Raw genomic sequence first — 14,423 nt, forward strand, 5'->3', positions numbered from 1 at the left:
TTAAATTTCTCTAACCAAACTTACGATTATTCTCTAACAAGTTTTTAAAATAAAATTAAACAGATTTATTTAAAATGTGATATACAAACATTTTTTATATATTCATTTATATTATTATTTCATTTCGCATACAAAATATAAACTATATTTTTTTATTAAAAAATATAAAGTTATTTTCTCAAATATATGTTATATAAAACTTAGAGAAATACTTATATATCCTATTAAAATAGAAGTACATTTTATTTTAATCAAAATAATTTACTTTGGAAATTAAATAAGCTTTATTATTATATGTAATCATAGTAATTCATGTTTTAATTTGTCTATAAATACATCAAAAATGGTTAATGTAGTTAAAAATATGAATTGACGAATATGTTATATAACATATTATTTTGATTGGTTTAATATCCAACCACCATATGAGCACCCAACAAATTACAGAACATTAAAAATTGTTTATTTATCATATATGTTATATATTACAAACCGAACAAACACTCATACAGGCGCATGTTTGTGCAACCATTATGTTTTTGTGTCGTGAAAAATTGTATATGTCTATTTTATGAAACAAGACATTCATACGCTGTAATGTATTAAGCTCTAGTATAGATTAACTGTATATCTTTAGAATATCAATATTAAATTTGATCAATGGGATGATGAAACCGAAAATATGTTTTATTATTATTAAATAATTTTTTCAATTTAAGAAATAACATTTCTTACCAAATGTGGTTTTAAATCCAAGACACAAAATAACGAATTTTCATACATTACCAGGAGTCCACCAACACTTTAATTAATCAATAATATAACTAAAGCATTTTTATTTAGTTATATTATTCATGTTCCGCCGGCTTATGTACTGCACCTTGTATCTTTTTAGTGAACAAAATTAATTTTCGAGGTTAAAGAAAAACCTAAAGCATTTTGATTTTTTTTCTAGAAACAAGTAGTGACATTACATGGTTTGGAATTTTGCAAAAAGGTCTTTGATTCTTTTGCGTTTTGCGTTGACTTGCTAAGCTGGGCGTGTTAGACTTTTTAACTTCGAAGTGGGCTTTGACCTTCGTGGGCCTATGTTTTCTTCTTGAACATTTATGTCATTAGATTTTGGGCTTTACTGCATTTGGATTGAAATATCCAACCATGTTTGGATCAAGGTGAAAACCGGCTCTAACAATGATGTCATTGGGGAAAAAAAGAAAAGAGAAAAGATTGTACTGAGAAAAAAAAAATATAGGTATAGTTCAAGAAAGAAGAATTTATATATATATATATATATATATATAGAGGAGAAGATATTATGCTTTTGGGAGAGAGAAGATTTAGGCCTATGTAAAATTAGTTAAAGTCTGAATATCAAATATCGTGTTATGTTTCCAATACTAAACAGTTTTTTAATCTATACTATTAAAAGGGAAGAAGTCCTAAAAAATCTACTTATGTAAGGTTGTTGGACTTTTTCCTTTTAACCTACAAATTAAATTAAATATATCTAAACTATTAATATGTCATATTTTCTATTTTTCTTTTATATCCTATTGTTTATTATCCTATTTTTTTGACACCATTATTAGTAATTATTCAAAATGTCATATAAGAAAATTTTGATGATGGGGAACAAAATTAACAATACTTTTAGTATAAACAAATCAGTAGAAAAAAGTTTTAGCCACATATGTTATTATTTAAAAATAATTACTCAAAATTATAGTGTAACAATGTACTACAATAATATGACTATAACCCATCAGGATCATATATATCGAATTTGACCACGTGATATATCATTTTTAAGAAATTAAAATTTATTTATTTGAGACTACGGGGGTTTTTTTTTTTTAATTTGTTACATTCAAATCTTTTTTTATAAAGACTACCTCCAATAATAGTGGGTTCTTCGGATTTTTACCGGATTATATCAGATTTTTAATTAACATTTTTTTACATCCGAACCAGAATATATACAGGGTACCAGGTCTACTGTTTGATCACGGCTCCGGGTCGGATAGGAAAACGCTTCTTAAAATTCAAACATCATAATAGAAAACTCTTAAATTATTTTTTTCTAATAAAATTTAATAAATTCATGCAAATTTTACCGAAATTGTCAACAAAAAGATACTCGCGCTTTGAAAAATGGGCAAAAAAGTAATACCTTTTAAATTGAATATAGATAAAAAAAAATAGTATATATTGATGGTTAGAACTATGATACAAATATGTAACAATAGAAACTCATTTTCAATTTAAAATCAACAACTCATATCATTACTACATTTCAATAATGAAAACACATTGTTCTTCGAATCTTTAAATCTACTTCGAATAAATAACACACTTTGATTTTTTTTTTTGAAAAAACATAAATTTTAAGGTTCGAAACAAAAGATAAATTTAGTTTTTCAATCAATATTGGATCAATAGCTAAAAAGCAAACCCGCACTTAAAAGTGCGGGTTAAAATCTAGTACTGTGTTAAAATTTAAAACCAATAATTACAAAAAAAAACAGAAAAAGAAAAATGTTCTCAAACACTATTATGTTCAAAATATACAGTGACACGTGGTATCATTGATTTTGTTTGAGTTAAAAATGTTACCATGCATTAGATTTCATTTTTTTATTTTAAGATTGAGTTAGTATGTGTTATCTTTGAGTTACGTTTTTGAGTTATATCATTTGTTAATTTGATAACTCAAAACTTAATGCAATATCAAAGAAAAACCCATGTTTTAGAAGTTTACTTAGAATATTAGTTATTTTTTATAAGAAAAAAGAAGCTGACGTAAAAAAACAATCGAATACTACTTCACTGAAAGCTGAAGTTAGATTATTTTGTATATGTGACTATCAAATTTTGTTATAGTTTTAAACCCGCAAATTTAATAAAATCAAACTAAAAACAACAACAACAAAATCAAATACTGGTGTTAATAAATCAGTTATTAGGTACTTTTGTTTGTAAAATTCAAAAAGATTACGTATGGTTTTAAACCCAAAATTTTAGAAATATCTATATTAAACTAAACAAAAATATCAATAGTAGCGTAAATAGTTAAGTTGCTTTTTTGTAAATTTCAAATATTTATTTATGGTTTTAAACCCAAAAATTTAGCAATATTTTATGAAACTGAAAACAAAAATAATAATCAGAAACTAGTGTCAATAATTAAGTTAAGTTACGTTATTATTGCCTTTGGAATAAGTAACTAATGTTATTAGTAGTTATAACTCTAGAAAATAAGACGTATTGCAATTTTATTTTATCACAGTTAATTTTATACATATTAAAAATAAAAGAGAAATTTTCAGGAATAACCATTTTTAAGTTTTTGTCTTAAAAATAGCCTTCAATGAAAAAAAATGACCAAAATAAGTTTTATTAAATGGTAAAAATGCATTTTTATCCTAGGGTTAACCAATCTAGACTTAGGGTTTAGAGTTAAGGGGTGAGGTTTGGGGATTGGGTTTCAAATTTTAAAATATTAAAAATAAATATTAAAAATTTAAAAATAAAAAGAACTATTTTGGTCATTTTTTTTCTTGAGGGTTATTTTTGCGACAAAAACTTAAAAAAATGTTATTTGAGAGAATTGCCCAAAATAATAACTATGATTATTATTTATTTTTAAATAAGTTAACGTTTTCTTTGTTTTAATAAATATTCATTATATATATGTTTACATCTTTAATTATTTTATCAAAAAACTATCTTGCTAATTATACATCAAAAATTTACCAGTCATCAGTTTTAATAAAATGATAATTTTTATTTTTACTGCAAACTTCCCAAATAAATTTACAGTTTTTACCACATAATTTTTATTGCAAGTTACATCGAATTATAATAAATAAATCAAAAGGTGTTATGTCACAAAATTAATAATAATATAAAAATAGAAAATAAGCCATGACAATTAACCAAGCATATATAGGAACCTAAAGTAAAACTAACGTCTAGACCAGTTGGTTGGATCGTACTACATTTGGAGTTAGCACTTAGAGCATCATTATTGGTGGCTCTTAAGTGTGATTATTAAGTTAATGAGTAATTAAAATAAATGGAAAATAGGATTTAACGTAAGAGGCGGGTCTTAATTAGGATGGGGAAGAAACGCCTCTTAAGGGACGTGTGTTTAATGGGTATTGGATAGGCGATTTTGGGAGCAAAAGAAAACATCAACCCCTTCTCTCGTCCCCGAAGACATGCGGAGTTCGCCTCAACGAAGAATCTCGCCGGCGGTTCTGGTCGATGTCTGAGCATCGGTGGCTCTCCTCGACGGAGTGAATCGGTGGCTCTCCCCTCATCGAGAATCGGTGGCTCTCCTCGACGAATCTTGGTGACTATCCCCGACGAATTTCGGTGGCTCTCCTCGACGAATCTCGGTGGCTCTCCTCGAAGAATATCCGTGGCTATGATCGACGGAGTCAATCGGTGGCTCTCCCCTCGACGAGAATCGGCGGTTGTTGCTGAGTTTAATCAAAAGGTAAACTCAATTTTATTTTTGAATTTCTCATTTTTGCATGTCTTTGATTTTGATCATTCGTGTTCTTGTCGATTGTTTTCTCTGTTTATACAAATCTCGAAATTGATAATGAGATGTTGATGTAGAGCTTTTATGCATCTCAGTTTAAAAAGTTCCTTTCAATGATCATCATGTGTGTAACTTCATGTTCGTAATGGTTTTGATTCGTGTATGTCTTTCTGTCTTAAGGTGGATGATATAACGAGACATGACCACGGTTCAGGATGATCAAAGAGAAATGTGGCTTTTACCTTCACTTGCAATTGTTGTGTGTAACTTCATGTTCAAAACTCTTTCTTTCCTCTTCTTCTTCTCTTTCTCTCTTGTATTTCACACGCTCAGATATGGATTATAATCCATATAGGAGTGGGTCAAATTTCATTGACCTTCTTCAAAGTCAAGAAGAAAGTGTCTTCGGTTCATCCTAAGTTCCTTTTACTGGAACTCAAAGTAGTGAAGAGACAGTTGTGGAGCGTAGAGAACGCCGAAAATGGACGCCTACCGACGAAATTGTTCTCATCAGCGCATGGTTGAACACTTAAAAAGACATGGTGGTTGGCAATGAGCAACAATCAGGTGATTTTTTTAAACGCTTTGGAGCCTACTTCGCGGCATCACCGAAGGTTGCAGGAAGCGAACGGAGAGAGCCAAGCAACTGCAAGCAGCGTTGGCAGAAGATCAACGACATGATGTGTAAGTTTTGTAGAGCTTATGAGGCTGCAACAAGGGAGAAAACAAGCGGACAAAATGACAATGATGTTCTGAAGAAATCTCATGAGATCTTATACAATAACCATAAGAAGAAGTTCAACCTTGAGCATGCGTTTATGGAGCTGCGTAATGACTAAAATGGTGTGATCTTTCAAGCTGTAGAAATGAAGGAAGCTCAAGAAAGAGGAAGTATGAGGACGGTGCTCAATCTTCAACCTCTAGAGCTACTGAAACCAACACTTCTGATGCTGATGAAGCAAGCAATCGACCACCGGGTGTTAAGGCAGCTAAGGAACGGGTTAAGAAGACGACGGTGGATGAGAAGGGGCTGTCTGAGTTTCAGACGATGTGGTCCATAAAACAACAGGATCTAGCCATGAAAGAACGGCTTTCCAAGATGTCTATGCTTAACAGTCTAATTGGAAAGCAAGAACCACTGTCTGAGTGCGGGGAAGCTTTAAAGCAGAAGCTCATCATTGACTTGTTCTCTGTTTGAATCAAGAATCACTGACTTGTGTGTTGTTTGTTGTATTGTCATCGAGTTTAAGTCCTTTTTTTGTCTTTGTTGTTCTAGTTATTTCTTTTGTATGTGTTTGTTATGTCTGTCTGAACCACTTTCCTATATGTATTTCAGAAGTATTTAAGTCCAATGTTGTGTTTCTGCTTATTGTTCTTCAGCTCTTCAGTCTGTTAGTATGTGTTTGTTTTCTTGTTCTCTTCTGCGGATCGTGGCTAAAGTTGATTGCTGCTTTGATTTTCAGGTTGCTTGCTGCTACAGAGAGCTTCGTGGCTAAAGTTGATTGCTGCTTCAGAGAGCTTTGTGTTTGGACACAAGACACAGGCTGAAGCAAAGCCTTGTATTCTTCGACACAAGACACAGGCTGAAGCGAAGCCTTGTATTCTTGGACACAAGACACAGACAGAGTAAGTGTCATATAGTCACGAACTGAAGCGAAGCCTTGTATTCTTGTCTGCCACGCTTGTCATATATATTTAAATTTTACAATACAGGAGAGGAGTGGAAGAATCACAGACTTATCTGCCACGCTTGTCAGTGTTCTGTAAAGTCATGAGAGTTTGTAAAGGCATGAGAGTTTTGTCAAGTCACGAGAGTTTTGTAAAGTTATGAGAGACTTGTAAATCATTGTCATGAGAGTTTGTAAAGGCATGAGCCTTTATTCTTGTAAAGAACCATCACGAGAGTTTGTAAAGGCTTTTATATTTAAGGATTGTCATGAGCCTTTACTCTTGTATGAACCAAACACATTCTCCTTCTTGTTTCTTCTCTCTTATTCCTTGTTCTTCATTTTGTTATTCGTGTGTTGGCATATGGTACTGCAGCTATTCGTGTGTTGGCATATGGTACTGCGGCTGATACGATCGACGAATACCTCCGACTCGGTGAAACTACTACTCGATTAAGTGTGAAACATTTTGTGGACGCAATAATAAATTTGTTCGGAGATGAGTACCTAGGAAGACCAACACTAGATGATCTTCAACGTCTACTTCATATTGGAGAGCTTCGTGGATTTCCCGGGATGATAGGAATCATCGATTGTATGCATTGGACTGGAAGAATTGTCCCACCGCTTGGAAAGGACAATATTCTCGTGGTTCGGACAATCGTTTTAGAGGCGGTTGCTTCATATGATCTCGGATATGGCATGCATTTTTTGGACCTCCGGGTACTTTAAATGATATCAATGTCCTTGATCGTTCACCTGTTTTTGATGACATAATAAATGGTCAAGCTCTGCAAGTTAATTTCTCGGTCGAGGGAAGAGGGTATCATTTGGCTTACTATCTCACCGATGGTATTTATCCAAAATAGGCAACTTTTATCCAATCTATTCCAATTCCACAAGGACCGAAAGCCGCTTTATTTGCTCAACGTAAAGAAGCTGTCCGAAAAGATGTCGAGTGTGCTTTCGGAGTCTTGCAAGCTCAATTTGTCATTGTCAAAAATCCAACACTCTTTTGGGATAAAATCAATATTGGAAAGATTATGAGAGTATGTATCATTCTCCATAATATGATAGTAGAAAACGAACTAGATGAATACGCTCAATTTGATGTTTCGGAATTCCAACAAGGAGAAGGCAACGGAAGTTCACATGTCGATCTCACCTATTCTACAGATATTCCTACAAATATCGCCAATATGATGGGTGTCCGAACTAGAATTCGTGATAGACAAGTGCATCAACAACTCAAAACTGATTTGGTTGAAAATATATGGCGTAAATTTGGACGTGATCAAGACAACTACTGAGCTTCGATGCATATTTTAAATTATTATCGTTTTTGTTGTAATCTTTGTTTTTATGTTTTTATGTTTTTATTTTAAAATCTATGATTAAAATATTATCTTTCACTATGTTATATTTAATTAAAAAAATTAATCTTTAATTAATTTATGTTTATTATTATTATTTTTTTAAGAACCCTTACTTAAGATACAACCATTGGAGCATTTAAACAATGTGGTTCTTAAGAAAAGTTCTTAAGTGTACTTTATTACTATAATAATATTCCCTAAGAACCCAATTAAGGGTACCACCAATAATCATGCTCTTATAGCACTCCACTTCCTTAAGTTAAATGATTTTTTTTTTTAATATATTTGAGAAAAAGAGGGAATTAATTATAAAATCAATCGAAAACCCAAACGAAAAGGACTGTGATATATATAAAACTCGGTAGGTACACAATGATCGGAAAAAATGTTACACGTAGAGCAAAAACTATTAAATAAATTAAACATTAAGCAGTCCTACCATAATGCAAAATCATGACATGATCACTAGTTGATGACTCCCGAAGCAAAGTGAAAGGAGATGATGATGGTGGTAATGATGATTTTGGGCTCCAAATGGTATCCCTTACATGCTGCATCGTCAACAACGGCGATAACTGTTCTCCTCGGCATCTTATTTCTATCTGTTTTAATAATTTGCATCCATCAAACAAACCAAAAAGAGTAAAAATCACACATATATATATATATATGCTAAAAAGGTTATAGAGTACGTGACACGGTTAGAGAACCTGTTGAGTTTTGAAAACATCACTCTGTCTGTGACTACTAAATTAAAGTCTACTATAACCACTTATAACTTTGTTGGGTTTAATTATGCCTTGTCTATATGCTTCGTATGTTTGACATATTGTGAAATTTTAAAGAAGACAAAATGATATGACCCCCTAGGTTGTATATATTATTTGGTTAAATTATTAAAAGATTCAAGTGTTCTGTTATGTTATCAGATAAAGTTTTGTATTATTCTGCTGTTGACCTGCTACGCTCAAAGCTAGTTTCAGTTCTCTATAAGAAATACGTTGTTTTGTGTTCTATTGTAGAAACGTGATTGGTTGGTGAGAAGATGATCAAGTTATTTCAAAGTGCACCACTTGGGATTATGATGCGACATTTTGCACAACTTCAAGCCCCACAATAAAATTCTACCCATGCAACATTATGTGCTATTGGAGGAGCCAATTAAGAGAATATCTGACCTTAGTAAGCACAAGTGTATATCGAGCTATCCTACGGTTAATTACCATATGGATCCTGCCGTAATTAAAGAGAAGATTTTTGAAAAAATAACCCAAAGAGATACTAATTAACTGACGAGGGAAACTTTGATGTGCTGGTAAGTGGGAAAGACGATTCTTTTGGCTTGATGAAAAAGACAAAGCTAGCCATGCATGCATCAATGCTTTCAAATCACGTTTTTCATCAAATGATTATTTGAATAATAATAGTATTATATATCACACATCTGTCTATCATGGTGCTATGTAGTTAAAGTATCAAATATCAATATACAATGCTATATCCACTATGCATTAATCCGTGGGATCAAATAATGCTCTATTCACTATGCATTAACTAGTCGGACCAAATATCAATATACTCTTGTGAATACATGCATGCTCTCAAGAAAACAAGCTAAAACATTAAGAACTAAACATAAAACAAATTTTTCATGGTTATGTATTTTGCGTGAGATCCAACTTTTTTATAATTGATTTTTATGAAATAAATTACTCACATCAATTTCATGATATCTTATTACCATGTTTAGTCCATAATTTCTTCCCGTACATCAATTGAAGTTGAACATTGGTACTGGATGAAAATGAAATATTTTGTTGTCAAATCTAAAATCATACTAATTATATAAACTGATGTCGTACATATTATATTATCTATATTATTAAATCTGAAGTACTTTTTGATACCGTTTGGAAACATAAATACCAGTATAAATGAGAATTCTTTGGAAACATAGATAGCTGTATAAATGAGAATTGTTTAGAAACATGAATAACAATATAAAAAAAATATAGTTTTTTTTTAGTAATTTCATTAATTGTATTTTCATATTTCACCTAGTTTAACAATTTCATTAATTATATTACCTTAACAATACATCATATCATTAATTATATTATCATAATAATAATAGTGCATATTTTAATTCATTAGTTTTCAACAATAACTCTGTGCAAATTATAAAATCAAAAATGTAATATAACTGAGTTTTGCATATGATTAAACGTTCGGTTTAATTTGTTTTACTAATAATTTTTTTTAGTTTCAATCGGTAGAAAATTACGTACCCAAAAACATAATTCAAATACACGTTTTCTCAATAAAATAATAACTTAAATCAAAATAATGAAAATGTATTACATTTATGTCGCTTAATTTTTCATTCCATATAATTATTTTATTAAATAAAAAAAATCTTTATATTTCACTTAATTTAGCCAAACACATAGGAAAAGTCTCTTATTAGTTTATAAAATCAGTTAGGCATGAACGTTGGCTATCCATTTAGGTATGGGTTGCTTCTTTCGAGTATCATTTTTTCTGTTTGAAATTAGGCTTTAATATTATAAATTTATGTGCGGATTTTGAGTTGAGTCATTCTGGGTCTAGATGAGTTCGGTTCTGATAAACAACAAATGTATTTGAAATGAGTTCGGATATATGTACAAAAAATAACCATATTATCCGATTCGGTCTAAGTCTTTTGAATACAATTAGTTATATTACAACACATCTAAAATATATTATATTAATTATAAAAAAATAAATATCAATGTATAAAATGTAAGAATCAATATCCAGAAACGCGGATCAATCTCTAATACTAGAATTAAAACTCATGATCGCCAATCTCAACAACCAAGATGACATCAGCTAACACAACTAAAGTTTTAAGAGTTAGCTGTACTTACTTATCACCACATAGAAGGTTGTTTAGACGTTAATTTACACAACTAGTGTTTAAGAAAGTGTTTGGCCGTTTACTAGACATTCGTTTTGTTATGTAGAATAGTTTCATGTATATAACAAGTCAACGTTTTCGTTAACATTTTACACGCCTATATACATGCAGTTGATTCTTGTAGGGCAAGACTTCATAGCGCATGAACATGTATTTGTGAGCCTATCTTGACTCCATAGGAACAGCCCTCTTTTTTTTGAAAAAGGACTCCATATAGGAACATGCAATATATTTACTTAAATATTATAAATTCTGATTAACGAGAGCATTTACACACACAAGTACGCATGTAAGCTTTTCGAGGTTGCATTAAGATATCCTTTCTCTCTGTTTTCTACTATTCTCAAAGCAAGCATGCCTGATGACTCAGACTTGTTTTATTCCATAAATAAAATAATTACAAATTATTTTAATATAACTATATTATTATGGCCTGAAACTAATGAAAAGACATAGTTCTTCTCTCGATTTCCAGTTTCCTATGAGAATTATTAAAATGGCAACAATAATGATAGTATTATTGATAAATGATCGATCAAAAACCTAATTAAGCACTTTTTGCATATGAGATATGCAAAGAAATTTTGAATGACTACGTCGGTTTCAGTTTAATTTTCATTGTAAAGTTTCGTTAAAATAAATATCGTTTTAAAATTTCAATGCATAATTTATTAACAATACTTTCTAGTTTATTTTTTTTGAAACATGGTTAGGTGTATAGGTAATGATATTTTATTTTGAAAATACACAAATTTAAATATTTTCTTAATCTATGTGCACAAATCTAAAACGACAATTAAAAATTTAAAATGAAAATGAGGGAGTAGTTACTTAAAGAAACAAGTCATCTGATGAATAACTTAGCCTAAAATCATGAACTAAAACTGATCGATAACTCAGGAGAATCGATTTACATAAATTCGAATCATATGCAATTCATCATGAGTATTAATTAGATTTCACCTAATTAATAAAGGATGCCGTGTAGCTTTCAATAGTCAGAAAGTGGTTTCACTCACTTATAAGTTATATTACTTCCATTTGAGCATCTCCAGCTACCTAAGATCTAACTGAACTAAGTTATATGAGATAAGACGTGTGACCTAATTAAGTTGGGGATTTAGATCTAATGTCATTTTCATTGATCATATTACAAATCTTCGAAGATTAAAAAGCATTCGAAGAGTCGTCTAAGGTATTTACCTCAGATTCGCTATCCAGTTGAAGCTTCTTCATAACGTACTTAGTTAGCAATCTAACTGTGATTCTCCCATCCCTTATCCATGCAAATAAAAAAAAAAGCATATAACAGAAGTTATGGTTCGTAACTACCCTTAATAAACAAGTTTAATTAATAGTGCATGAGACAAGATTTACTTGATTCTCAAGTAGCCTTTGTTTACTTGAGGCAAGAACGGTTCCTTTTCCCTGCGTTCAAAAATCTTATGATAAAATATATACACTCACACATATGCTAAAAGATCGAGTATAACCCACTAATATAAATTGAACCAAACTTAGAAAGGTTTTTAAAAAATGTAATAAGAAAGGTATTAGTTACTGATATTGTGAAGCTTGAAGAAGAAACCAAAGACCAGAATGTGGTCTTTTTGGAGGATCAAGAACCCTAAACTCCGAGCTTGGTCCAGCTCCTCCCTCCTCCACACAATAACTCCTTGTAACACTATTATTGTAAGTGACGTCACGATCACGCATCATTCCTAATGATGACGGTCTAAATGGCGCCGTATATTGAGGCATCTTTGAAGATGGGAACCAAAAGCCACGATTTAATAACGTTTGAGATCCAATTAGCGGCTGCTGCAGCTGCGTGTTATCTACACTACTACTAAGCGCTCCTGCCAAGTTTGACGATGAGGAGAACAAATTGAGCTCTGAGGAATTTTCTCTTCCATCGAAGTTTTTGCTACAACAACGCTGGAACTTATATGACGCCGTCTTATTGCAGTTGCTTTTCTCCTCAGGGCCTATACCTAAGCGGAGCCAAGATTTATCTTTATTACCATCTTCTATGTTAATATAAGAAACGACGTCGTTCTTTGAGGCGGATCCATCGTCTTTATTAGCCGGAGGAGAAGAAATGTTACAATAGTTTGCAGAAGCTGCGGTTTCTCCACTAGAATCTTGATTGTTTATTATTTCTCTTCTCATCATCATCACCTCCGTGAAACCGCCTCGGCCGCCGCTGCAATCACGGTAGCTGGAAACGCCTAAAAGTGGTGAGGATTCAGGAGGAACCATGTTGACTATATGATCTCAGCATGAGCCCATATATTGAGGGATTATTGAAAACTTGAGAAGGGAGCTAAGAGAAAGCATGGTTTTGTGGAGAGGAAATGATTCTCATGAAGAAGATAAGGGTTTCATTTATTTATTTATAAATATATTTTTTTTGCCAAATATTATTTATAAATATTTATACATGTACTTTTAAAATACGAGTGTAGGGTTATGAGTGAGAGAGGACGAGGAGGAGAATTATTCCTTTACAAATCTTACTTTCCATTTATTCTCTTTGTTTGGAAGCTTGTGGGAATGTAAGAAAGAGAGAGGAGTGTGATGGTCTCTCTGCCTGTCAGATTTGTATTCAATATAGAAGTATCTGAAATTATGAATGTTTTCATGTACGTATAGAGATCATATTTTTGAAAAAAACGTATAGATCATATATATACGTAATATATGTAACAGCTTATATAAATCTCCTTGTTTTTGCCACTGAATTTCTGCACTTTTCCTTTTTCCCACTCAAAATAATTTTAAAATATAATTATTTCTGTAAAAGTTTATTCGGGTTTTATTGACTTTAAAAGGACGAAAGGTATGCTTGTGCGAGGAAAGGGGATAAAAGGTGTGATCGATCCAGCTAATCGCTTTTCATGCCATGTTCGGGAGACAAATATAATTGCCAGCTAGGGTTATAACTTATTAGTTTGTGTTCAAGGAAATTAAATTATTAAAATCCTAATAAAGTCTATTTTAGCCCTAATGGTTGATTCTTCTTTTAATGGGATTTTTAATCTGTAATTAGGTTGTAATTTATCTCTTCCAACTTAGGTTTCTCTTTTATTTGTAATAACAAAAGCTATTTACTGATGTGGTCTTGTCGTATTTGATTTTTCATTGTATATGTTCAGAGCTTTAAATCCATGCTGTTTTAGTTTTGATGTTATTCAGTCAATTTATTAATTTTGCTATTCAGCAGAGTCCATCCACATCACTAGTGGAAAAACCGCAGCTTCTACAAACTATGGCTTCGAATGCTAACATCGGGTTGGGCGGTGCGGAACAAGCGGATTGGTTAGTGCAGTGTGGTTTAAGTACCACTACAAAAAAAAGTGGTATTAGTAACACATTATGATAGCATTGTTTTCTAAACTGCTATGAATGATTAATTTTTTACTTTTGTTTATATTGATAGCAGTTAATTATCGCTGTTGTGGAAAATTAGTGAACGGAAAGCGAAAATCATTGATACCGCCAATACTTAGCTAAAAATTAGATTTAAGCGTCGGATGCATATATCCATGATATCAAAAACATATAATAGCATTTTTCTTATGCTAAGATAAACAATTTTTCAAAAATTATATTTAAAACATTAATCTTTAAATCTAAACTACATACCAAATCATACTTAATTTTTATATCTTACACAATTTTAAATTTTTAAACTTCTTTGCTTTAATAACTTTTACTTTATAACTAAGTCTTAACATTTATATTTAATAATCACTTTTAACATTTATAAACCTTAAATTAAAATTAAAATTCCAAACCCTCTATCTAAACTCCAAACCCTACTCCACAAACCCTAAAATATACTTCAAACCCTATGTACTATACCA

At 31.3% G+C, this 14,423-nt stretch overlaps 2 protein-coding genes across 2 annotated transcripts; one reads left to right on the top strand and one right to left on the bottom strand.

The window, feature by feature from the left end:
- Nucleotides 1-5,088: 5,088 nt before the first annotated feature.
- On the top strand, nucleotides 5,089-5,747 carry LOC106448317 (glutathione S-transferase T3-like). The gene is made up of 2 exons (XM_048764075.1): nucleotides 5,089-5,363; nucleotides 5,408-5,747. Exons 1-2 carry the CDS (start codon nucleotides 5,089-5,091, stop codon nucleotides 5,745-5,747), a joined length of 615 nt encoding a protein of 204 aa, XP_048620032.1.
- A 2,168-nt stretch (nucleotides 5,748-7,915) lies between these two features.
- BNACNNG38790D lies at nucleotides 7,916-13,339 on the bottom strand. The gene is made up of 4 exons (XM_013891354.3): nucleotides 12,116-13,339; nucleotides 11,932-11,982; nucleotides 11,758-11,830; nucleotides 7,916-8,194 (listed from the first exon to the last, which is right to left on the bottom strand). The coding sequence occupies exons 1-4, from the start codon at nucleotides 12,814-12,816 to the stop codon at nucleotides 8,018-8,020; spliced, it is 1,002 nt and encodes a 333-aa protein (XP_013746808.1). The 5' UTR covers nucleotides 12,817-13,339; the 3' UTR covers nucleotides 7,916-8,017.
- Nucleotides 13,340-14,423: the final 1,084 nt, after the last annotated feature.

This window comes from Brassica napus, chromosome C7, assembly GCF_020379485.1.
Source record: "Brassica napus cultivar Da-Ae chromosome C7, Da-Ae, whole genome shotgun sequence".
NCBI lineage: Eukaryota > Viridiplantae > Streptophyta > Magnoliopsida > Brassicales > Brassicaceae > Brassica > Brassica napus.